At 43.6% G+C, this 26,590-nt stretch overlaps 1 protein-coding gene across 4 annotated transcripts in view; it reads right to left on the reverse strand.

Annotated features, from left to right (window-relative positions):
- Positions 1-3,496: 3,496 nt before the first annotated feature.
- Xrcc2 (X-ray repair cross complementing 2) overlaps positions 3,497-26,590 on the reverse strand; it is a 43,589-nt gene continuing 20,495 nt past the window's right edge. For all 4 annotated transcript variants that reach the window (XM_063250807.1, XM_013152318.3, XM_023564978.2 and 1 more), the window contains one exon: positions 3,497-10,545. In XM_063250807.1, the coding sequence (XP_063106877.1) occupies positions 9,824-10,545 (722 nt within the window). In that variant the 3' untranslated portion in view covers positions 3,497-9,823. The remainder of the gene's footprint in view (positions 10,546-26,590) is intronic.

The following is a 26,590-nucleotide window of genomic DNA, read 5'->3' on the forward strand; positions in this document are numbered from 1 at the left end:
TTTTGGTACCAGGAATTAAACTCAAGGCCTCACACTTTCCAGGCAGGTTCTGCACCACTGAGCCACATCTCTACCCTTGTTTGTTTTTTCTTTCTTTCTTTTTTTGTTACTGGGGAATCAAACTCATGACCTCAAGCTTGTCAGGCAAGCACTTACACTGCTGAGCTAAATCCCCAACCCCTGGGACTTAAGTTTTAAGCCCAACATTGTTTAAACAAAGTAACAGGTGTAGATGGCTATATCAAGTGGTTCTCAGAGCACATTGTAGTGTCTGTCCAATGACTCTGAATCCTGTAGTTAAGACTCTCATTACCCTGCTACATTCTTGGTCTTGGTCTTTTTTAGTTCTGGAAATCAAACTCAGGACCTTACATTTGCCAGACAGGCGCTTATGTCTCTGAGCTAAATCCTCAGCACCAATGAACTTGAGTATCTTAGAAAAAGGTCAAACTGTGGTGCCTTTTGTGCCAGCACTGGTCAAGAGCAATCTGTTCTCTTCTGAGCTGAGAGCCCTCCGCCACTGAGTGCCTTCCACATGATAGATGCTGGAAGGAATCAGTCTCCAGGAATTTAGGGTATAGATCAAATGGAAAAAATAGATGCATACAAAAGTGTCAGTCAAAATAAGTGTAGAAAGCCAGGTGTGGTGGTGCATGCTTGTAATTCTGGCACTCAGGAGGCTGAGGCAGAAAGATCCTTGTGAGTTCAAGGCCCACCTAGGCTACACAGTGAATGCAAGGTCAGCCTGAACTAAAGAGAGACATGCTGTCTCCAGGTAAAAAAATAAATGAATAAGAGAAAAAGAAAAGATTACAGGTTAGATACAAAGCCAGTTAAGGTCCTCCAGGGCTGTACACCATAACCTTATCTTTCCCACTAGATGGAAATTATTTGCTTTCTAACCGGACAGGCACCTCGAAGTTGACCTTGCATCCCTCAAAGCGATCAAATAACCAGCCATCAGGTGACCAGCACTGCAACCCAGCTGGGGCCCAAAGCTGACTGGTATCTCTGATGTCAGTTTCCAAGATTCTTTGTGTTTGTGAGCAGGGCTTGGGTCCTGTTGCCTAGAGTGGTCTCAGACTTGCAATCCTCCTGGCTCAGCCTCGTGAGTAGCTGGCACCATAGGGTATGCCCCCGAGCCAGCTATGTCCAGGCTGTGGCCGCTGCACCAACATAGAGAACACGGTTAGCGCAGTATGTGCTCTGTAGAGTTTGAAGAGATTCAATTTACATGATGAACAGACCAAAGGAAAATGGCACAGAAACTGCCCCATGGATGGTAGAGAGTCATCTTAGTCAAGCCAACTTCTGTGATCTGAAACCCCACTGAGAACCCACCTAAATACAAATTTAAAGGCACTTAAACCCCATTTTGGACCTAATCCTAATAGTTCCTCTCATCTGGATGCAGCCACAGAGCCATAGGGCGGCCACTGAAGGCAACAGCATCTCTAAGTCCCAGGGCCGTGGAGTCACAGCGCTGAAGCCTCAGACCCCTCCACGAGGATCAGTGTCCTGTAGGTTATTTGTACAGAAACATTTTCAAAAATGCTAAACTGTTTTATGGTAAACCGTGGTTAAGCACATGAATATATAATTTAGGAATATTTCTATAAAAAAATCTCAAAATTTAAAAGCCTGGTATTTAAGGAACTAAGAAACTCATTCATATATGGAATACAGTATGTATAAGAAACATCCTTGGGCACCAGCCCTGAACTCACTGTAAGCCCACTGGCCTCAAGCTCATGGCAATCCCCTGCCTCAGCCTCCCAAGTGCTGGGATTACAGGTGTTGCCACCATGCCTGGCACAGCTGCTGCTTTCAAAAAGCTTCCCATAGTGGAGGTATCTTTGAATATAAGGAACACAAGACAGTTTGCCTGAAGCAGAGACTGGAGTCAGGCTGGGGTTAGAGGAGGATGGGAGATGGGAACAAAAGCGAGGGCCTCCAGGAATTTAATATGTGTTTCACCAGGAAGTTGTCTAAAAGGAATGACTAAATAAACAGAGGGTTGCTCTGATGGGTTTTCCCAAAATGACTCCAATTATAGAAAAATGTGTGTGATAGCACAGACTAAGTGTTAGATTGAAATAAAATTTTTAATTTTCATTTTTTTGGTCTTTTGAGACAGAACCTCACTGTGGAGTTCAAACTGGCCTTGAGCCAGGAATGGTGTCGTACACTTGTAACCCCAGCACTCGGAGGCCAAGGCAGGAGGATCTGTGAGTTCAAGGACAGCCTGAACTACAGAGCAAGACGCTGTCTCAAAAAACCAAACAATAAATAAAATGTTTTTTAAAAAAATGAAAAAAATGTGGTGAACAATTCACAAATGAAACAGAAATGACCAATGAACATTCCAACCTGTATTTTGTCTTGCAAATAACTGAACAAACACAGAGTAAAAAGGGCTTTTTGAGGGGGATACTGGGAACCAAACTCAAGACCTCACATCTGTGGGGCAGGTGCTGTGAGATAGATACTTTCACAGAACAGCAGATGCAGGTTTTGAGAGGACAGTGCTCTCATACGCAGTGCCAGAGTACAGACTAGCACAACTTCTCTTTTAGAAAGGGAGTTTTACTAAGAATGGGTCTTATGAAAACACTAGGAGTGCAAAGATTGTATCTATGTGAGGATCATCAAAGCACTTTACAATTTTCTTTTTTTGGTCTTTTTCGTTTTTATTGGTACCAGGGATCGAACTCACGACTGCCTGCTTGCAAGGCAGGCGCTTATGCTGCTGAGCTAAATCTCCAGCCCGTACAATTTTCTAAAAAGAGAAGGAAATGCTCAGCAATTGGGGTTTGGTTTGACAAACTATAGACCCAAGGAATGTTATGTAGCATTGAAAACTACAAGTAGATAAAAATGGCATAAACAGCATAAAAATTATAAAATATTAAGTGAGAAAAGTGAATATTGTACAAATCTGTCAGTGTGATCCCAGCTTCGTCTTGGGTGATTCGGGGGTTGAACCCAGCGCCTCTGAACAGAAAACCATCTCCTGAATTGTGCAGACTGGGCTCAGTCCTCCTGCCTCAGCCTCCCACAGTGCTGGGATTGCAGGCATGTGCTAGTTTTGCTTATAAAAATGAAAGACAATCTGTTTTCCTCTTTTGTAGAGTTTTGCTTTAGTTCTCACCTCTGTAGATTGACAATGATATAACTGTCAGGCCGTACAAAGCTCCCTGAGCATTAGTTACCCAAATGTGCAAACTCTTTTTTACAGGATGACTAACACCCTGGTGTAACGTCAGATTTGGAATCATGGAATAAGCCAGTGAAACAATGGTTTCACACCATTGCAATTTTTAAGAAAACCTGAGCTGGGTATCATGAGGCACACCTGCAATCCCCACACTGAGAGGCTGAGGCAGAAGGATCGCCATAGGTTCAAGGCCAGCCAGCGCTACACAGCAAGACTGTCTCAAAACTAAAAAGGGACCCAAAAGAGAAAATCTGAAAGGATACACATATTGCAATAAAGTTCCTAGGATTTAAAATTGACTTTATTCTGTACAGTGTCTTCAATAAACATTTTTTTCCAGTATCACAATGCTTATTGATACAAGTACATAAAATCAGGGCATAAACATGACTTGATAAATTAAGTAGACTTAATTTCAATACTGTAATAAGAGGGACCAATTCAAATTCTCACCAATTGTTTCACACTCACCAAAATCAGGTAAGGGCATTAATGGTCAGGACTTTGCGCTGGCCAGGCAGGCAGGGTCTTGTGTCACTGAGTTATATTCCTAGCCGACAGGTATTATTTTCAAACTGCAATTTTTTTTGTATTTTTGAGTCAGGGTCTCGATATGCAGTTTAAGCTGGCTTTGAGCTCATTTTGTAGCCCAGGCTGGTCTTGAACTTGCTAAGATTCTCCTGCCTCAGCCTCCTGAGTGCTGGGATTACAGACGTGTGCCACCATGCCCAGATCAAATTGGATTCTAAAGGGCACAATTACAAATTGGAAAAATCGTCCTCCTTTACGCGGCAGTAACTGCTCTCAGGACTGAATTGGACATAAGTGTGTCTGGACGAAGGTTTTTACCTGTGGTTTTTGGGAGGTTTGCCCAGCCTCCTGTGTGCACCTGGCCGTGAGCTGCGGGGGAAGGGCCAGGGGCGGAGTGGACACGATACCTGTGGCCCTTCCCTGCCCGAATTGACCATTCCAAGCTGGCCCGGAGGGAGGTGGGGGCATTCCATGGGAGTCCCTGGCGAAGCACCCTCTGGTCTCCGAGGCTTCATAGCTCTGGGCCCTGGTAGAGGAACAGGGTCCTCTTCCTCCATGGCCCTCATCCCCTTGCGCCCTCTTAGGAGATCAAGACCTCAGAACAGGGTCTGTCATTTCTTTCTCAGAGAAATGAGGCTAGAATCTTCCTGACAGTCCTGGGCACCGCCTATGTTCCCGTGCACCAAGCACTTGGTGGGCAGGCTTGGCCTCCTCAGCCTTCATCAGCAGGGGGCCCAGCCCTTCCCTGTTTTGTCCTCTGGCCACAGCCTTCAGCTACTCATGGGCATGGATCATCAGGAGATACCTTCTGTACAAACGGAGATGTAACTGGGCATGGTGGTGCATGCCTGTGATCTCATCTATTCAGAAGACTGAGTCAGGAGGATCTCAAATTGAAACCCAGTTTGGGCAATTTGTGACATAATGAAACAAAAGAAAAACAAAACAAAATAAAACACCAACCAAACAAAACATCTTCCTTTTTCATTTGCCCTCCACCCACCACCTGCAACTACCCTTCAACTTTTTGTCTGACTTTGGTTGATGGAAGTACATTCATCAACCTTTGCCTTTTCACTACAAAAACATAGGTATCAAAATCCTATGACATAGCCTGGCGTGGTGGCACCTACCTATAATCCCAGCACTTGGGAGATTAAAGCAGGAGGACTACCACAAGTTCAAGGCCAGTGTGGGCTACACAGCAAGACCCTATCTCAAAAACAAACTACTTATGATGAATGAACTTAATAAAAAAAAAAAAACTACTCTATGATACATAATTTTGCTAGCCATATTTGTATGTATGTATGTCATGTATATATTCAGTGGTATTGTGGACTAACCCCAGGATCACTGAGTTAACTCCCAGCCCTTATGTTTTTTTTAAAAATTGTATTTTGAGGGCTGGGGATTTAGCTCAGCGGCATAAGCACCTGCCTTGTAAGCAGGCAGTCATGAGTTCGATCCCTGGTACTGATAAAAAGGAAAAAGACAAAAAAAAAAAAAAAAATTGTATTTTGATGTAGGATTTTGCTAAATCCCCAGGTTGTCTAGGTTGGACCTGACCTTGCCATCTTCCTGCCTGGGAAGGGATTATAACCACGCTGGACTGGGACTGTGCCACTTCCCTGGCTGAATGTGTTATCTTAAAATGGTAATTCCTCAGAAATTAATTATTCTACCTGTCTACACTTCTGAGTAGAAATGGGGATACAGCTCAGCAGCACAGCACCTGCCTGGGAAGCATGAAGTCTTGAGTTCAATTCCTAGTACAAAAAAAAAATCCCCCAAAACCTTGAGGTTAAAATTTGCACAAGCCCAAAGGCACAGGAGTATATAATTTTCCAAATTTCTTTCAGACAGAGTTGAAAAGAGCCCCAGTGACCTTGATAATCTGTTTTGTACATAAGCAACTGCATGACTTCGCAGGGCCACAGATCCAGTTACCCAGTCAGTGCAGGGGAAGAACTGAGCTCTCCGGATACCCAACGGCTCCTGCCAGGCCCGGAGGCTGCGACCCACAGAGTTCACACATGCATTCAGGTTTCAGGGTTCTGTTCACAACAACCTTATGCATGAATACATTTATAGCCGGAAATGTAACCTTTTAGGGTACCAGAATTACACTCAGCTTATGCCACAGTGCTGCAGCCCAGCCCCATGCTCCGTAATCTACCTCCAGCATAAGCTCAGTGTTTCTCTGACAGATCTAAGTGGATAAGCCTGCCTTGATTATACAATTGTTTTCAGGAAGATTATGTGTATTCCCCACAAATAATTACTGCACTCATCTGTATCTGAAGCAGGAGTGGCTTACATGTCATCTAGTCGGAAAATACACGCGAACAGACGAGCACAGAGAACCGCTCCCCACATGGTCTTCAGGGTACTCTGAATCATATTTGGAATGGCAGCAGCATGAATTATGTGACTATCCACAAATATGTCTTTATCTTTCAAAGGGACCCTTTAAGAAACTTCAAAATAAATGAATGGAATCCAATAATTTAAAACTTAAGAGCTGTTATTTCTACAAGATTTTGGATTAGATGTTCATTTGTTCCTTGGAAGAAAAATCACATCTTCATCTCTTATATTTTATTTATATTAGCGAGCACTTCAATAATAATTCACATCGCTATCCATTAAATGTAAAAATGTTAATGCAATATTAAAAATGAAACTTAAATGAAAGCAAGGGAATATCACATTAAGGTTTCCATGGCAACCTCCCACTATACTTTTCAGCTTCTGAATTGTAACATGGTCATTTGTGACAGGCTCACATAAAATACAATTTTGCAAAAATTTAAAGACGTAGAGGTTAATGTGTGTCAATTCGAGACTTAGATGTGCTGTAATACTTTAGGCTAAGAATATGAAAAATATTAATTTAGACATATCTACACAAATCTGAACTGTAAACTTCCTGAATAATCCCTTGGCATCCTCATGAATCACTACTCTATAGTTCCCACCTCTGTTGAACTCTGAGTCTGTTACTGAAATACTAATATGGGCATGGTCATGTGACTTACCTTAGGGAGAATTTGAAATTACGAAGTATAAATTTTGCTACATCCAGTGAAAATGTAAATTTCTAGGTCACATGAGTTTCAAGCCCAGGAACTGAGTTCTGCAACATGCAATCAATGCCCTACTTTATTACTTGGCCACTTTTAAGACGGGGTCTCGCTATTGAGCTCAGGCTGCCCTCAAACTTGTGGCAATCTTCCTGCCTCAGCCTCCTGGGATTACAGGTGTATGCCACCCCTCAGCTTTCTTGATTGATTTTAATTGCTTGATCTCCCAGACTAAAAGTAAATTACCTACCACAGGGACTTTCTCCATTTCTTTATCAAGGTCTACACTTTTTTTTTTCGTTTTCATCGGTACCAGGGATTGAACTCACGACTGCCTGCTTACAAGGCAGGCACTTATGCCGCTGAGCTAAATCCCCAGCCCCATGATCTTAATTTTGTACAGCATTTATTTTATCAATGTCTGAACTATCTTTCATATTGTATTTTTTACTAGGTTCTCACAATGACACAGAAAAATTTGCAGGTAAGAGTATATTAAGTCCCCATCTTTTGGCAGGTAAACAAGAAATAAATCAGATAAATATTCTACACTTGTAATCACTCACTCCTCTTATCCTTCTGTAGAACATCACTGTGTCTGCTTCCTATGTACTTTGTAATGTGCCATTTATTTCTCTTTAAGTTTCAGTTTTTTTACAAGTATTAAAATTTCTATAGTGTTCACAAAGTCCCATTAGTATAACTTTTAGTTTAAAAGAATTTTTTATTAACCAGTATACTTAATTCCTTAGCAGGCCTTTTTAAGATAACTAGGTCTGACACATTAATGTACAACTGAGAATTTAATACAAAAGTTCATTATTTTTTAATCATGCTCCTGAAGAGTACAACAGTCATAAATGTGTCATAGTTCATTAAATTAACACTTCATTTATACAGAGGAGAAATGGAAAATCCTATCCTATTCTAGACCAGAGTTCTGCAGGGTCCCTGCGTTTCCCACACACCAGTCACACACACCTCACAGGCTGCAGACCTGAGAGGCAGTCGGTGCCTGCATCCTGCATCTTCCGTCCTCTGTGAGCTACCAGCAGGCGCTCACCTAAGCACAGAAGCAGGGTGACTGACCATTCTCTGACCAGAGGAGAAAACTAGTGAATTTCTCCAGTTTAACAAGTATTTATAGAGCACTTATGTGTAACACATACTGTATATAATAACATGCAAAAATTAAAATGCTGAAAAGGTGCTGGAGACACGTATGTTTGAAATCACATTAGTGTAAAAATGTTATTTGGTGTGTGTGGGTGTGAGCAACAGTGGTGGGATCCATGAGCCTGAGACCCATGCTGGCTGCATTTCAGTTCCAGAATGTTCCTGCCGGGCAGGTGCTGGGCAGGGCTGGGTGCAAGGGCTTTCTGTTGTCTGCCAACAGCAGCCCTTCTGGACTGGGCCTCTGGAGGATACAATGAGGCCCTCAGGAGAGAGGGGTCAGAGAGCAGAGGAGGAGGGTGAGGGGCTCTCAGGGTTGCTTCCGCTGCCTCAGGAAGCCCCAGCAGGCATCCTGAGCATGAGAATCGCCTGGCCTCCAGCCCAGTAGACTTGGCTGTGGAGAGTGGGGTGCATGCAGCCTGTAGGGCACACCTGCAGTGCTGGCATGTGACCTCACTGTCTGCAAGGCTGGTTTCTTTCCAGGGTTCTAACTCTAAAAGGACCTCATCTGGTAAGCGCATTTACAGTTAGAAGGTGCGGGGAAGTGAACAAACCCACAGGAATACAACTATGAATCCCTCCCACGTTCCTGCAGAGTAACTGGGACACACACAGGCTTAGGAGACCGCCAGGGCCACTCTCAGTGCCACATACTGACCTAATCATACCGTCCTTGGATAAAGGACTTCTGAAATGTTGCTCCTCTAACCAGATGAACTCGCAGTCCTGAAGCATAGCCCTCTATGCTGGCCTGTAAGGGACCGAAGTTTGAAGTCTTTTCCATCCCTCTTGGAAACGGGTGAGTCCATTTTCAGGCATGCCTGGCTATTCCAAGCAGGTAAGAGTATTAACACACAATGCTAGCAGAGTTCCACACTGCTCCATTTATGAGGTGGTGAACACTTCAAAATCAGCGTCCGAGTTCCACAGATGGACATTTCATTTTCCTAAAGCTTGAAAAATTACACAGAAACCCACCCATAATGCAAGTCCATCTTGGACCTCAGTGCTGCTCAGGTAAAATGCACCAAGTGCCGGGTGGGGCTGCATAAACCCATGGTCCCTGCCACATGGGGGCTGAGGCAGGAGAATCAGCTCCAAGGCCAGGCCTGGACAGCGCTGTCAATACCCTGGACAGCGAGACACCATATCAACAACTGCTCTTGCATCTGCAGTTTTGGATGTAGAAGGCAGACAAGCGAGCAGCTCCTGTGTTCACCCTGCACAGAGAAAGGCCGGCTTTACGGGCACTTCACAGTCACAGCTTTCTGAGGGAGCCACGTAAGAAGCTCTGGTGGCAGTGCGTTAATTCCAGCACTCAGGAGGCAGAGTTCAAGGCCAGTCTGGGCGACATAGCACATCCTTTCTCTGCACAAAGAAACACACAACAAAACAGAGACTAGAGATGTTTCTGCTTCTCAAAAATTCCAAACTGTGATGAAAAGCTATAAAGATCCTTTTATTTACTCTGAAAATATATATTATTTAATCAAGCTTAGCATAAAGTTTAATCATTAATATTACTTTGATTGTCAGTAGCCTAGACACAGTCTGAAGTTTTACTCTGTTAATTTAAGAAATCCAGTCTAGCCAGGCAGGGAGGTACACGCCTTTAACCCCAGCACTCTGGAGGCTGAGGCAAATTCACTGAGTCCAAGGGGAGCCTGGGATACACAGGGAGACCTTGTCAAACAAAAGAAGTCCATTCTGTGTAGAGATACTGCTATGTGACTCCCTCCCAAATTTGAAACTTTAGACTCACACCAATGAGCCTGTAAGAAGCCTTCTAAGACTGGTGCTATGGCTTGTGAGGCTGTCAACGAAACTCCACCCCGCTCTCTCCAATAACAAACGAATGCTTTTTTGAAGTGTTACTTTTTGGATGGTGTGACACTAACAGGAACTGTCTGCAGCTTTGAGAGTCCTCTTGTTTGGAGAAAAACACTCTCTGCTTCACCACTTGTTGCCAGGCCTTGCAGAGATAGGGTCTGTAATCTACGTCCTGCTTGCTGGGACGCTGAGTGGTGGCAGAGGGCCCTTCCGGCGAAGTCCAAGCCTTTTGCATTATACTCTGCGTGGTTGTGAACAGAACCAAGCGGTACTCCCTGGCCAACCTCTCCAGGACCTGGGCACAGCGCCTCTGAACAGCCTCCTGGGAGGACACGCTCTCCCCTCCGTTGACACGGTCTGTCCAGTAGAAGGCTGACAGGCTATCCAGGATCAGGATACACAGAGCGGGGTGGCTGCACAGCATGGCTTCTAGCGCATGAAGCGTGAGCAGCAGCTGGGTGCTACTGCTGCAGGAGACCAAAAACAACCTTCCGAGGCAGTGTTTTATTCTTTCTTCTGAGCTCTGGGACAATCTGTGCTCAAGAATTGTCACAAGCCGAAGCATGTCGAAGTGGTAATCTGTGTCAATAAATAAGACTTCCAGGTCCAGTCCACCTTCTGATTTTGGAAGTATACATCGTGCTGTTAAGTGATAAAGCATTTCTGTTTTTCCTGTTCCCTCTGCACCGTGAAATTCAAGAATATCACCTGCGTAAAATTTTAAAATGTCAGTCAAAGTGCAACAGCACAACAGTAGGCTACAAAGAGCAAGTTTGCAAAAGGTTTAGAAAAGACACATCCTGGAGCCAAGTGTGGGGACACATGGTACTCCAGCACCTGGGGATCTAAGGCAGGAGGACTGCCAGGAGTTTGAGGCCAGCCTGCGCTACACAGTGGGCCCAGGCCATCCTGAACTACACAGCCAGAAAAAGACAGACAGACAGACATATGCTAGAATGTGAGTGAAAATCTATAGCCATTTGTCAAGCTTGATTTGTACAGGGATGAACAAAATATATGGTAATATTTAAATTTTAAAAAGTGTATTACAGTAAAAGACACCTTGCCTTTAATCCCGCTCAAAATCCTCCCCTCACTGCGAACACAGCTGTCCTGTCACTCCTGCCACCCTCTGAAGCAGTTCTGCAGCCGTCTCTCCTGACCGTACTTATTTTTTTTGGTACTGGGGATTGAACGCATCCTGAGTGTACTTGTAAGATATGCTCAGTGCTGGTAGATGCAGTGCCATGCGCCATCCCATGAAAGGACAGGCTGGGAACAATGTGACACTGTGTCCCATCCTTACCTGCCAGACCTGACACGGTGGCTCTTCCTCAAAGTCAAAATGACCACAAATGGTAAATGTTTTGAATCTACTGAGGACAATGCAAGATACTCATGAAAGATGACTTCCAGAACTGCACGGATAAAGGCAGGAATGATGGATTAGTGCCCTCTAAAGTGAGGGCAGGATTCTGCAGGGGAGCCATGGCAATGTGTCTTTCCCTGTAGTAAACTTTAAACATTTTAAGATATTCGCTGCATTTTTGACATGCCATGCATAAGGAAGCACAAATAAGGAAATTATTGTTTCACCTCTGAGAAAGGGCTCCAACTTTCAGTATTTTGTTTGTTTGTTTGTTTGTTTATGGTGCCAGAGATCAAACCCGAGGTTGGCATACCAGGCAAATGCTCTACTGCTTGAGTCCAGCCCAGTTCAGGAATCCACTATTCTTTTTTATTTTATTTTTTTGTCTTTTTCTTTTTTATCGGTACTGGGGATCGAACTCACGACTGCCTACTTGCAAGGCAGGCATTTATGCCGCTGAGCCCCAAGAATCCACTATTCTTGAGCACCAAGACGAGTGTTCAAAATAAGGGGGAAGCTCCCGGGGCTGTTCCCTTACAGTTAGTCGTGAGGCCTTTCAAGGGCCTGCTGCCCACAGTACCCACATCACTCCCAAGGTCTGACCACACCTCAGCCACGCTCTCCTCCTTCCTAAAGCACAAGGCCTCAGTTGGCAGGGAAGGTAACAACTCCGCCACACCAATGACTTTCCTTAGTTTTCCTTGCAAAGTGGGGTCACCAGGTAACTGGATTTCTGAGTCTGCATCCTACTCTGGCTTTTCTGCCTTTCTGCTCCCTGGCCCTGCTGAGGGCAGAGAGGCAGGAGGGCAGGTGATGACTGTTACTCCCGAGGCGAGCTGCCAGGGCTCCCGAGGACCAGCCACTCAAGTGGGCTCCCATTACCACTGGAGTGCATGACCCTGGCCTGGTTTCTTACACTGTCAAGACTACACACAACAGCTCTCAACTCAGCAGCTCCATGTTATAGATGCCGAAGGCCAGTGGCAAGCCAGAAGCACAGCTCACATGGAAAGGCCTTCTGCGCATGTACACGGCCTTGTGTGCTCACTCTCTGCTGCTCACATGTCTCTTATAACAGTTTCTTTTTTTTTTTTGTCTTTTTCCTTTTTATCGGTACTGGGGATCGAACTCAGAACTTGTCAACTGCCTGCTTCCAAGGCAGGCACTTATGCGGCTGAGCTTAATCTCCAGCCCCTTTATAAAGTTTCTAGCTGCACTGTAAACTAGTTTCTGAGCTTTACGAATCAAAGTCAATTACTGTCAATTTTATTTATTATTACTGTATTATGTGTTTTTTTGAGACAGGGTCTCATTACGTAGTTCAGACCTGCATTTGCTGCAATCCTCCTGCCTGCCTCAGTCTCCTGAGAACTGGGATCATAAGTATGCGTCACCATGCTCAGCTGTGAACTTTAAAAAATTCCAAATCTCTTTTTACATGGGCTCTAATAACTCTCATCGAGGGAGGCACATTAAATAAAACAAGCAACACCTTAAGTAATTAGCCTGTTTCCAGAACTTGTTGAAATACATGCCCAAGGCTTACATTACAATTCTTACTAATTTGATCAGTATTAATTTATGTTTGAACTGATTGGAAACATCATGTCTTAAATGCAGATTCTCAGGTCTCAATTAATTAATCTAAGAATTTAGTTACTTTACTTCCTATATAGTGAGTGTAAGGTCAGCCTGAACTACATAATGAGATCCTGTCACCAAAAACAACAGTAACAAAACAGACAGTATATAAAACATCAGCTAATTTCCACAATATTATATACAACTTAAAATTCTAAATTTATATTAAAAAGAATTTTAAAAAATGATTCCAGCTTCAAACCGGGTGTGGTGGCTCACGCCTATAATCCCAGCAGTTGGGAGGCTGAGGTGGGAGGATTGTTGCGAGTTTGAGACCAGCCTGGGCTACAAAGTGAGCTCAGGGCCAGCCTGAACTGCATAGCAAGACCCCTCTCAAAAAGACAAAAAAAAAAAAAAAAAAAAAAAGATTCCAATCTCAAGGAGTAAAATTCTACATAGTAATAGTTGCTTCTGAGTACTCTCCTTAGAAACATGACCAGGTCCAGTCCCAACACCTGTGGGAAGCAAAGGCAGGAAGGTAAGTGCAGCCCAGGAGTTTGAGACCAGTCTGGGCCAACGGCGAGCCCGTCTCCTAAAAAGGCCTTGACAGTGACCACAACGACATAAAGCCCGGCATTCAAGTGGCCTCTCCTACTCACACCAGGTGCCCGGAGGAGCTCCCCATGCAGCCCTACCCTGCCCTGCCCTGTGATCTGTGCACCAGGCAAGGAAACCTGAACTCAGCACCCATATGCACAGCAGGAAGACACCAGGGACACACAGAAGTGGGAAGGGCATCTCAGCTGAACATTATATGTGCTAACTTTGATAAGCATTCCATTTTGGTTATTTATTAGTGATGTTTTTTGAAGTGTCAAATCTTTTTTTTTTTTTTTTCATTTTTATCGGTACCGGGGATCGAACTCATGACTGCCTGCTTGCAAGGCAGGTACTTATGCCGCTGAGCTAAATCCCCAGCCCGAAGTGTCAAATCTTGTGACTATTAAAATACTAGTAAATTTAAAGTGGAAAAAAAAAAAAAAGAAGTGGGAAGGGGAAGCCAAAAGCAACCTGTGTACATCTTTTGTGCCTGTCTCCAGAGAAGTGGCCATAAGGGCTTAGCAGCAACAACAGCTTATCTTCAAATTTAATGTGATCCTGACACTAGGCAGAAAAGGCAAACTCTGTGATCCCCTCATCACATCAGGCTGTGTTTCCTTGCCAGTTATTTCCTGCTTCTATCTCTTATCAGCTTCTTTCCAGATACATTTTTAGTATTCCATTCCCAGCAGTAACACAGGATCTTCTCAGAGTGATTCATGAAATTACTTTCTTCTTAGACTCTCTTGAAAGACATCTAAAGAATGCAAATGTTAGCCAGGAGTGGTGGCTCACGCCTGTAATCCCAGCAGTCCGGAGGCTGAGGCAGGAGGATTGTTGTGAGTTTGAGACCGGCCTGGGCTACAAAGTGAGCTTAAGGCTAGCCTGAACTGTATAGAAACCTTGTCTCAAAAAAAAAAAAAAAAAAACCAAAACAACAACAACAAGAAGAATGTGACCATAAGTTCCTGGGGAGGCTAAAGGCCTAGTCAACTGCGGGAACAGGGCCTTTGGGAAGATGTCTGGGTGGAAAGGTCCGGGGAGCATGTGTAGCCTCACCCTGCAGGACAGACCAAGGCTTTGCCCAAGGGACAGAGAAGGAGGCACAGGATGGACAGCAGCGGGCTGCCCAGCGCAGGGCTGCCTCCTTCCGGAGGTAAGCGCCTCAGTCCTGAGAGGTGAGTGCCAGAGCTGGCCGGTGAGGAGGTGTGTGGCTGACACACAGCGAATGCCTGAGTTTCCAGTAACTGAGTTAGGAAGGCGACACATGCTATTAGCCCTTGCAGCCCTTCCCCCTCAAGACGCACTTCCTAGGCAGGTGAGCGCCTGGCCATGCTGTGCGGGCAGCCGGCGGCGTCCGGAAGCTCAGCACTTATTACACGGTCACCCTGACCCTGGAGAGAGCAAGCCCGTGCTGCCAGCCAGTGGGTGAGGCAGGCAAAGACCGACCTTCCCCGAGCCTGCTGGTGGGGACTCTGGGTGGCAGCAGTCCCCGTGTTTCTGATCACGCTTGTAAACATGAAGAGGACTTAGGGACTATTTTGGAAAGTGGCAGGCTGATGGGCAAAGGTCCCTGTGCCTGACGCAAGGAGTAGTATTCCAAGAGGATTAATAGCAAGGTGTCTTTAATAAGTGTAAACATTCACCATGTATTTTGTTCAAATCCCACAACCTGTATCAGACACATGAAATAAGTCTTTTAAATTGGCAAATTCACTTAAATATCCTGGAAAGAATTTCTTTTCTGGGCCGACATGGTGAGCACTAGAGGATAGCAAATGGAGTAAGCCAGGCACAGAGATAAACACGGTGAGCGTTCACTGGTGTGTGGAAGTTTAAACATGGCCTTACAACATAGAGTGGCGCCCACTGGTCAGGAGGATCACAAGTTCAGGTATTGCCTGGCCAACCTGGCAAGACCTGTCTCCAAACAGTCAACGGCCAGCTAGCTAAGGGAAGAGCCAGTTAGTTAGCTGAGGGGAGGGACACGGTCTGAAAGCCCAGCAGTAGGATTTAAGACTCAAGACAGTCATGGGCCAGCAGAGCACCCAACAGGGTGTAAACAGAAGCCTGCTGACCTAAAACTCAGACCAAAGGGCCCAATTGGATTCTGGGTACACCACAGGAGAGTCAGCAGGAGACTGATAAAAGGGAACTGTAACAGGGAAGGTGGGAAGACACTGCAGGGGTGGAAGAAGGGAACAGAGTTAAGGGAACAGAAGGCAGGAGGTGAGCAAGGAGACCCTCAGCTGCCGGCCCGCAGGAGCGCCACCTTAGAGCAGCAGCCTGCAAAGGCACATCTGATGTAAATAACGTTTTGGGAAACAAGTGTCAAGATGTTCAGCAGACACAGTAAAGATGCACTGTGACCACTTTTAGAGTAAAAAGCAAGACAGAAACCAGACTGCGGGATGTCGGGCAATCACCAGTGATTGGAGCACAGAGCCTGAGGTTTACATTCAATGTGTGTGTTTACTGGTTGGTTTTGCAATACTGGGCAGGGCCTCTGTGCTGAGCTACATCTCTGGTCATTTTTACTTATTTTTTAAACAGAGTCTAAACTGCTTTGGCTGGGCTTGAACTCTGATTCTCTTCCCTCCCAGAGGGATCACACAGGATGTGCCAACACACCCAATTTCCACTCATTTTTTAAAAAATTATTTTCTTAAATTCTTAAATCTAGTTTAGCCCTCCCGCGACCCCTGCCATCCTGGCAGACCACCTCTTGGGCATACATTCATTATTTTAAAGGTTAAAAAAAATGCAATAGTAAAAAAAAAAAAAGCAATTAGTTTCATAAAGGTGGAGGATCAAATGAATATCATTTAAGAAATACAACAAATTTTAAGAGAAAAGGGAGGGATTCTGCAGATAAAAGAAATGCACAAAATTCAAGAAATGGGGGAGAATCTAAAAAGAAAGACTGAAAGAAAAATGGAAATAGAACTGTTTCAAATAGGAAGAAGGTACTTGCTTTGGCAGTGCATATACTAAAATACATTAAGGAAAGAATCAAGCGCTGGAAGGAGCAGGAAGGGCTGGGACAAAAACATTAAGATGTGTTACATACACATACAGGTGGCCCACAGTAAATATATTCCCTGTGTACTGCAAATATGTAGTAGTAAAAAAAAAAATTAAAAAGGTTTAAAATGAAAAAAATGCATAAAACCAGTCACAAAGTAATTGTGAGAGATCTCTGGTATCTGTGGAGCTCTGAGAATAAGAGAACAGTGAAAACTGCCAAGTATTTTCTTCAAGAGAGGAGCAGTACCGGAAAACATCTTTTATCATTACTCAGAGAGATGCAGTGCTTGAGAGCAACAGCCTGAACATTTAACAAATCTTCCTAAATCCATGAACCATGACACATCTGGTATAGTATATGGGTTTATTAAATTCTGTCTTTGGTATGCATAGAAATGAAATTAAGAAGTTTAAGGTAAAAGATTACTATACAAGCCAGGCTGGTGGTGGACACTGTAATCCCGGCAAGCTGAGGCAGGAGGACTGCTGCGAGTTCAAGGGCAACGCAGGCTATACGAGTCAAGGTCAGTCTAAGCTACACAGTGAGACCCTGTCTGAAAACAACACTTTCTCCTTTTATTGATTAATAGCAAACCAGGTATAAGAAAGATATTTCTAACAATCAGGAAGTAAAACTTGCAAGTGACAAATTTATCGCTAAAATGTTGAACTAAATCCCATTAATGTTAAATGATAAATCAATTATAGTGATTTTATAAATACACTAAGCTTTAATATACAAAATCATGTTCAAACATTATGTGCTGTAGACACAACATGGTTCTTTTTCTTTTTTTGTTTTTTGGTACTAGGGATCAAATTCAGGGTCTTGTACTTGCCAGACAGGTGCTTTCGCCACTGAGCTGCGTCCCCAGCCAGGACATGGTTCTTCTGGTTCAACTTGAAGTCACTATCTCATATGTTTCTGTGTGCTGCTACAAAAAATATCATTCTGTTCAGCTAAGGTACTAAATATGACAATTTTTAGGAAAGAAAGTCTCTATGGCACTTGAGAAATTTAAACTAAATCAGGAAATCTGGAAGGTTTGGCCCTGACAGTCACTCTTACGAAGAGATGCCATAGGAAATGGAGTAACAGATTGTCGGGAAGACTTACGAATTCAAACTTCCTTCAAAATAAGGAAAAAGGAAGAAAAGCCAAAAAAATACATCATCTTGCATCATCTTAGTACCAGACTACTACTTTCATAAGAAACATGTTGAATTTGCAGATTGTAATCATTACAGTATTAGGAAGTGGTAGTTCATGCATGGTAGTAAATTATTACTGCTCAAAAAAGCATTAAAATACACATACCATAATATTAGGGTTTTTTTTTTTTAAAGTTTGGCATCAGGCTTTTTTATTTTTTGGTACCGGGAATCAAACTCAGGAACTTCCCCTTGCCAGCTAGGCGCTGTGCCACTGAGCTACATCCCTGGCTCCAATATTAGGTTCTTAAACTCTTAAATATCTTATCACTTCAATTTAAGAGTCCCTATAATGATTTCTGGTAACTAATCCATATGGTCCAAGTCTTACATCTGTTCCTACTCCAAAGGAGTCTTCGCTAACTCATTTTACAGCTGCAGATCAATGGCTGTCTTAGGTAATCATTCTGCTGGTGACTGAACATGGTAGTGCTTTTCAAAGTTTCTATAATAGATTTTCTAATGTACAAGTAATACTACCAACCTTGATCTTTTAGCATGTCAATGTCAGTTTCATACGGTTCATCTTAATAACAGACTTTTCTATACAGAGAATACAAAGTTAAGTGCTTCTGTCTAAGATTTTGTCAGAATTTGTCTTTTTTTGAACTTTTTACCAACAGTTCAGGGCAGTGGTGATGAACGCATAGCGCACACCACAGCGGCCTGTGTGCACAACTGAAAGCTCTAAAAGGTGCGTGCATCACTGGTTGAGGGGGATTTGGAGCTAGCAGGTCTTCTGTACAAGCAGCATCACAGGGAATGCAGTCCTTCAGGCTGCACGCAAGGACGCAGTTACTCAGGATGAGACAAAGAAAAAGCAGACACAGGTAAATGCAGCCACACAGATAAATATATAAAGTTATGACTGTAATATTACAAAGAGTAGAGGGAAGAAAAGATCTATACAGGAGCAAAGTTCTATAAACTACTGGAATTACAACTACATTGTTATAACTTAAAATTTTAATTATAATCCCAGGGCAATTATTAGGAAAACAGTTTAAAAAGCAAAACAAAACACTATGAAGAGAATGACAGGAATTAAAATAGTACACTGCCAAATAGTGAAACAATAAAGGAAGAACAGGGAAACAGCAAAGACTAAGATACATATAAAAGACACCAGCAAAAGAGTCAGTAACTTGATTTCATCAGTAATTGCACTAATTATAAATGAATTAGTGTCTACTCCAAAGGCAGAGAGTGGGAAGATGGAATAAAAAACAAAAACAAACAAAACCCCGGGAGAACATGGCGGACAGATAACAGCAACTACCAGCGGCTCTCTGAAAGACTCGGCTCAGAAGCCAGGAATGGTGCGGACTAAGGAGACATAAGCAGGTGGAGATATGCTCTGCTGACTCAGGAACGAACTGGGCTGAGAGAAGCCAACTTGGAATGCAGTCCTGGTGCTAAAACAGGAACAGAAAAGACTCGGTGTGGAGGCTGGAACCACGCCACTGTAAGCCGCGATTTGGGTTTCCTGCCGCGCAGCGGCTGGCTGCCTCTACAGCGGCTCGGCAAGGAGAGAGACGCGCAGAAGCTCTGAGAACGGCAATCTGCGAATGGCAGGGAGGCGTGCATTGACTTGTGGTGAGGTGAGTGAGAGAAACTGACACTTTACCACAGTTTGACTCCAGCGGAGGACTTTCTGGGCCCGAGCAGTCCTGCGGGAGCAGGGCGCGGTGGCGACTCCAGCCACACATCCCCCTCTCGGGCGGGATTGGTGAAAAGTGCCTGGCCTGCGTGACGCTGCCGGCAGACCTGGTAGACTGTCCCAACCCAGATCCCAGAGCCTGACGGTGGCCGGGAGGGGAGACGCGTAGGCTGCCTGGTCCGTAACTCCCTGGTGCGCAGCGGTGAGCAGGAACACCTAACTGGCGCAATTCGATCAGGCTGTGGCTGACTGGGAGAGAAGCTGGGCCTCTTATATAAGCTTGCATATATAAGGAACAGAGAAGAAGAGGCAGCATGGGAAGAGGCAGCAACAAGAAAGTCTCCTCGGCCCCCAATTCTGAGAAACAGGCAATAGCAGACACCGCACCAATACACATAAGGCACCATATAGAGAGCCTCATAGACCAATTCAGGAATGAAGTTATCAACGACCTGAAGCTAGAAGTATGCAGAATAGTTAGAGAAATGCTAAGCACCACCCAAGAAAAAACAGGTGATGGAATGGAAGAACAGAAAAAAAGGGGAGAATTGTTTGATGGAGAAAACAGAGAAAGCATAGAATACGTGAAGCAGGTTCAAAGGGACTACCAAGATACTAAGAAGTCTATCGAAGACTGGCATAACAGCTTGAAAGAAACTAAGGACAGACTATCTGAACTGGAGGGCAGAATTGTAATATGGGAGAATGAAATGAAAAACTTCTTAAAAATAACAAAGAAACAAACAGCAATAATACAAAGACAAGAAGATGATAAGAGGATCCATAACTTAAGGATTAAGAACATAAAAGAAGTAGGGACACAAACAAGTGAACTACAAAAGCTACTCACAGAAATAATCCAGGAGAATTTTCCTAATTTAGCAAAAGGTAAAGATACTCAGATGTATGAGGCATACAGGACCCCAGCTACCTACAACCCAAACAGAGCAACACCCAGGCATATAATAATAAAAATTCCAGAAATTCAATACAAGAACAGAATATTAAAAGCTGTAAGAGACAAGAAACAGACCACTTACAAGGGAACACCCATCAGAATTACAGCAGATTTCTCTGCACAAACCATCAAATCACGAAGAGCGTGGGGGGAAATAATTCAAGCATTGAAAGATAATAATCTCCAGCCAAGATTGAGATATCCTGCACAACTGTCCCTGGAAATTGATGGAAAAACAAGGTGCTTCCAGGATAAAGAGGAACTGGGGGAATTTGCAACCACCAATTCAACTCTACAGAAAGTATTGCAGGATATTCTAAAAAAAGAAAAATACAAAGAACCCAGAAATAGTGGTGGGGAGGCCACAACAAATGGAGCAGAGAACAAAATGAAGAAGACAAACTGACAGCTACTGACAGAAAAAGAGCTTAACAGAAATGAGGCAGAGAAGATTGGATGATAGGAACAGCTATTTTGGAGAAAATGACATCTTAATAGGTAATACTGATTTAGTATCATCTTGTTTTGAAGTCTTATCTAGCTTTTGTCCTTCTGTCTCCAATGGTCTAAATAGGCTGTATCTTATTGGATTTTATTATGTACGATAGTATAAGCAAAAACCTTTTAAAGACAAGGAGATTATACAGAAACCATTGTTCATTTTCTGTTAGTCGATTCTAAATACTCTGTAATGCTGTCATTCTCTTGAATGGTTTTACATTGTTTTGATATACTTAATGCTACAGTATACGAAGTTGTACTCAAGGATTTCAAAGAAAGAAACAATATGGTAACTACTTTTAGGTTAGGATTATCTGGTGGTGAAACACTATTCTGCTTAAATGGTTATGTTTTGATCTGCGCTGTTTCGTTGTTATGCCCTCTTTTATCTCAATCTCCACTCCATTATTTACTTTTTTATCTTTAATTTTATCTTTTAATTAAAGGAAAAAAATAGCAGGATATATTATAGTAACCCATTTTGACTTTTCATTACCTTGATTTAAAGCCCTGTATTACTCTCACCATCTGGTTTTTAACTGATGTTCCCCTATTCTGTTTTGCTGGATAGTATCAGGTTCGAAAGTTTAGACATCAGCTGTGAAGATAATGAGATTCATTATGACGCCCATTCTTGTTGACTTTTAGCTACTTTTGAAGACCTACAATGTCTCCAATGTTTTGGTTTTGTCGGTTTTATTCTTTACTGTTTTGTTCAATTGTATTATAACTAATGATATAGGCAATTCTATTAGAGATAGCGGGAGACATTATGGTAACCATTGTTGATCACCTGTATTATGTTTTTACATTATCTATTTGTCCACCCTTTTGACTTGACTGATTCTGTTCTGTTATGTCACATTTGGTTTTACTCTCTTCCAAAAAAGTAATAAGAACCGTGGGAGCAATGAAACCCAAAATGTGTAATAGTCATGGTACAAAAGAGAGGAAAAGAAAGTGCTCTAAACTATATAACTGCATGTGTATTTAAGTGTATAAGATAGAAAATGATATCACAGAGTTTTATTGGATCAATGAACAGAACTGTTTGCAGTATCATTGATGGAATGTCCACTTTACAAGCTTTAATTTTGTGATTTGAACAATTATTTCTAAGATGACAATATGTAATCCATTAACTAGTGATTTCCTACTGTTCATTTTTTTTCTGTAAATCTGTATAACTTGTACCCTTTCCCTGCTTTTTTTTTTTCTCCTTAAATAAAATTAAAAAAAAAAAAAAAAAAAAAAAAAAAAAAAAAAACCTATGATGCAACCGTAGGCCACCTGCAATGCACAGGTTTTAGGATTCAAGTCCTAAACAGGCTGAAAAGGAAAAGAAAAAGAGAGTCTATGTAAACAGTAACCAAAAGAGATTTAAAACCGCTACGCTGCTGACTATGGTGGTACACGCCTGGACTTGGGAGACTGAGGTAGAAAGACCGTTGCAAGTTCAAGACCAGCCTGGGTTACAAAATGAGTTTAAGGCCAGCCTGAACTGCGTGGTGAGACCCTGTCTCAAAAAGACAAAAAACAAAGCAAAACAAAAAAGCAGTCAGTGGCACAGGGCCTGACTGACAAGTGTAAGGTCCTAAATTCAACTCCTGGTACAAACAAATAAACAACAGCTAATTGTGAAGAGACAAAACAGATTTTTTTTTTGTCTTTTTCCTTTTTATCGGTACCAGGGATCGAACTCACGACTGCTGACAAAACAGATTTTTAAGACAGAAAATATGAGAGAGGATACAAACTTCCTCTGTGTGTAATCAGGAATATATAACACAGTGCATAAATATACTTTCTTTGTCCATCTATTGATGGACACATGGGCTATTTCTAAGATTTAGCTTTATGAATTGTTCCAGTATAATCTGGGCACTATGGCTAGATAAAAGGCAAGCAAGATGTCTCCCCAAAGCCTCCTGCACAGGATACTAAATTGATGCACTGATTGGTTCAGTGAAGTTCTGGGTGTAGAAGGACTCACTGCAGAGGAAGACTCCTTCAGCCTGGTGTGGGTGCAATCAGCCCATAGCTGGCAGCCTGGACAGAATGAAGAGTGAAAGACAAGAACGAAGGTGCAGCTTCCTGCCCGCCCTGCCATGGACTGTTCTTCCCCTGCCACCCCCTGCGCCATTTCACCCGGCTTTGCAGCCAGCCAACTAGAGGACGAAACCTCTACACACTGTGAGCTAAGTTAACCTTTCTTCTTTCACTTGTGGGTGTCAGGTAACTTAGCTAGTCCAGGTAACTAAGACAACTGGTAGGCATGCATCACTGTAACGTCTTTAACTCTTTTGGGAAGCTACTTAGAAGGGGAGTAGCTGGGTCAAATGGAATTTCTAGTTTTAGTTTTTTTAGGAATACAGTGTAAAAAGGTGCTTTTGTTCTCTATAGTCAAAATTTAAAAGTTATACACACACACATATATATAAAATTCTCTTCTGTATATGTATGGCATAAAACAACACCTTATACTTTTTTGGAGGGGTGTCTTTTTGAGACATGGTCTCACTGCAGTTCAGGCTGGCCCTGAGCTGACTTTGTAGCCCAGGCTGGTCTCAAACGCATAACAATCCTCCTGCCTCAGCCTTCTGAATGCTGGAATTAGAGGTGCACACCACCACATCTGGCTCCTTACACATTTTTTAAGTGTTCACTTCAGTAGTGCTGACATATTTCCATACTGCTGTGAAACAGATATCTAGAACTTTTTCATTCCACAAAATGGAAACTTTCAGTCAGATATGGTAATATATGCCTATAATTCTAGCACTCAGGAGGCTGAAGCAGGAGAATCATGAGTTTAAGACCAGCATGGGTTATACAGCGAGATCCTGTCTCAAGAAAAGTAAACAAATAAAATAAAAAGTGTTGGGAGCCGCGGCCGAGCCCGGTCGCCTTACTTGGCGGACGTGAGGCCTGTAGGAAAGAGCAAAGCCTGAGCTAGATTACCCCTCCCATCGAGTGTGCTAAGATGGCGCTTACTTCCTGCTTGGTAAACAACCCGCCCTATAAGATCTCCTACTTCCTGCTTGGTAAACAACCCGCCCTGTAAGATCTCCTGCTTCCTGCTTGGTAAACAACCCGCCCTGTAAGATCTCCTGCTTCACAACCCGCCCTGTAAGATAGTCTGCCTAGCAACAACTGATGTTAGCCAATCAGCCCGCATCGCGCGCTTTGAACTGATTGGCCACTGTAACCCTATAAAAGTGAGTGCCTCTCCCGCCACGAAAAAGAAGAAGCAGAAGAAGCACGCAAGGAGCCGCGGAGAGCGGACCGGTAGAGGCTTCGGGACAGACTGTAGGGAGAAGCACGCAAGGAGCCGCGGAGAGCGGACCGGTAGAGGCTTCGGGACAGACTGTAGGGAGAAGCACGCAAGGAGCCGCGGGGAGCGGACCAACAGAGGCTTCGGCCGGGAGGATTCCCGGGGCAGGCTGTACGGAGAAGGAAAATAAAAGAAAAGGTTGTCCACTGCCAGACTTTGTTGTGTGTCCTTCCTGCCGGCCGGGAGTGACACCGACAAAAAAGACTATCTATTAAACAACTTCCCTTCCTGCTTCTCTCTGGCCCCTGGTAGCTACCATTTTACTTTGTTTCTATGAATTTATTTACTTTAGATACCTCATGTCAGTGGAACTATTCAGGCTGTCCTTTTGTCTGGCTTATTTTATGTAACATAATATCTGTACATTTCATCTGTCCTTTACTTTGTAACAAGATTTCCTTCCTTTTAAACAGTGAGTAGTAGTCCATTGTGCCTACTACATTTTGCATACCTAATCAACTATGACTATGTCTGGGTTACTGTAGCCTCCTGGCTATCATGACTAGAATTGCTGCTTCAAGGTCCTGTTTTCAGTTCTTCCTGCTGCATTCCCCGAAGTGGGCTCTCTGGGTCACACGGAGCTGTTTTTCATTTTTGGAGGGACCTCCATGGTGATTTCGGTAATGATTGCATCATTTTGCAATAATTCTATTTTCTCCAAATTCTCCTCAACACTTATTTTCTTTATTAACAGTAGTTATCTTAATAGATGTGAGATGACAGAAGGAAATCTTACGATTATAAATGGGTCAGCCAGCAGTTAAGATGTGATAAACTTTTACATAAGCAATCATAGGCGAAGCCCAAAATACATGAAGCAAAAACTGGACGGAACCAAAGGTAGAAGTAGAGACTTCAGTACTAACAGCGGGAGATGCCAACAGCCTGCTCTCCTCTCAGACTCTGTCACTGTGTTTGCAGTGTGTGACGTGCCCTCACTGCGGAGGGTCCACGTGAGCTACAACGGGTACTGAGTCTCCTGTTCCTGGCCCTTCCTCAGGCCCCCCCATCTTTAACATCCCACTCTCAGTAACGGACCGAATGAGGCAGAGGCTCAGCAAGGAATCAGGAGATTCAAATGACACAGAAGCTTAGCTAGGACCCAGACACTGCTGGAACACTTGCCCCAGCCACAGGAACATCTGTGGTCTTGAAGTGCACACGAGAAACTCCAGAACACACGGTGCTAGGCCTTGGAACGAGTCTCAGTAACTTCATAAAGACCGAAGTCAGAGAAGCATGTTCTTCCAGTCAGAAAAGGATGAAAACAAACCAGTGACAACAATAAGCTGTAGACTCAACCTCAGATGAGGCAACAGATTCTTACATATGGCAGCAAAGTATGAGCAACAAAACAAACAAATGGGTAAGCTGGGCTCCCAGAATGGATAACACGCACCTCCTCGGACACTGCTGAGACAGCCCAGGCAGCCCACAGAAGGATGAAAGTGTCTGTGACAGCTCAGACTTTCAGTTACAAAGGACTCTTACAGCTTAGTACTGAAAGCAACTTTAAAAATAATCGAAAGGCCTGCTACTTCCCCAGCAATGAAATACAAATGATCACTCAGCATGCGTACACCGATCAGTTATCACTGGTCATCAGGACAATGCACACCAAAGCCATAGTGAAGCATACTCCTGTAACTGTAGCACCTGGGAGGCTGAGGCAAGAAAACTGTGAGCTCAAGGCCAGCCTGGACTACACAGTGAGCCTCAGTCTCAGAAAACCCAAAACACAGACAACAACAACAATCGCAGTGAGAGACTGCATCACACCGGTGGGGGCAGCTACGATCATGCAGACAGACAACACAGCATGGGGAAACCGGGACGACCACACACTGCACTGCCGCTGCCAAGGAAATCCCAAAGCTACTCCGGAAACCAGTTTTGAAGTTTCTGAAATACACAGTTATCATATTCCCAGACAATCCCTGACCTAGGTTAACACCCAAGAGGAAGGAAAGTGTCAATCCGCAGAAAAACTTATATCCCAAATAACCACAGCAACACGTTTCTTAGCAGCTGGGACACGGAAACCACCCAAATGCTCGTCGACGGATGATGGGTGGACAAACCACCTGTGGTACATGCATACATACAGTGAAACACTATCCAAAAGTAGGGTGAGTGGGCTGTCTGTACACGTCACCAATTGGGCACTGACAGGTCACGGGCAGTCCCAGATGCTGGCTGTAAGAGATTACATTATCAGATCCCGTAAATGCAAATGTCCAAAAAAGGGCAAACACAGTGAGCAGATGCCAAGGACCAAGAGGGATGAGATGGCTCTAAATGGGGGGGGGGGGGGGATTTCTCCATCAGGGGAAGTGGTGCTACAGAACCAGCTGTGGTGATGGTCACACAACTGCATGAATGTACTGACAATGACCCAGTTGTACACTGAAAAGAGTGAATTGTAAGTCTCTAAAGGTGTCAGTTACACTTTTAGAAACAAAGCACATTACCTTCTGCATAAGTTCTTCCTAAATAGAAGCTCCACTAGTA

This window comes from Cavia porcellus, unplaced genomic scaffold (genome assembly GCF_034190915.1).
Source record: "Cavia porcellus strain 051 isolate PalLab524CR breed Dunkin Hartley unplaced genomic scaffold, mCavPor4.1 scaffold_6, whole genome shotgun sequence".
Classification (NCBI taxonomy): Eukaryota; Metazoa; Chordata; class Mammalia; order Rodentia; family Caviidae; genus Cavia; species Cavia porcellus.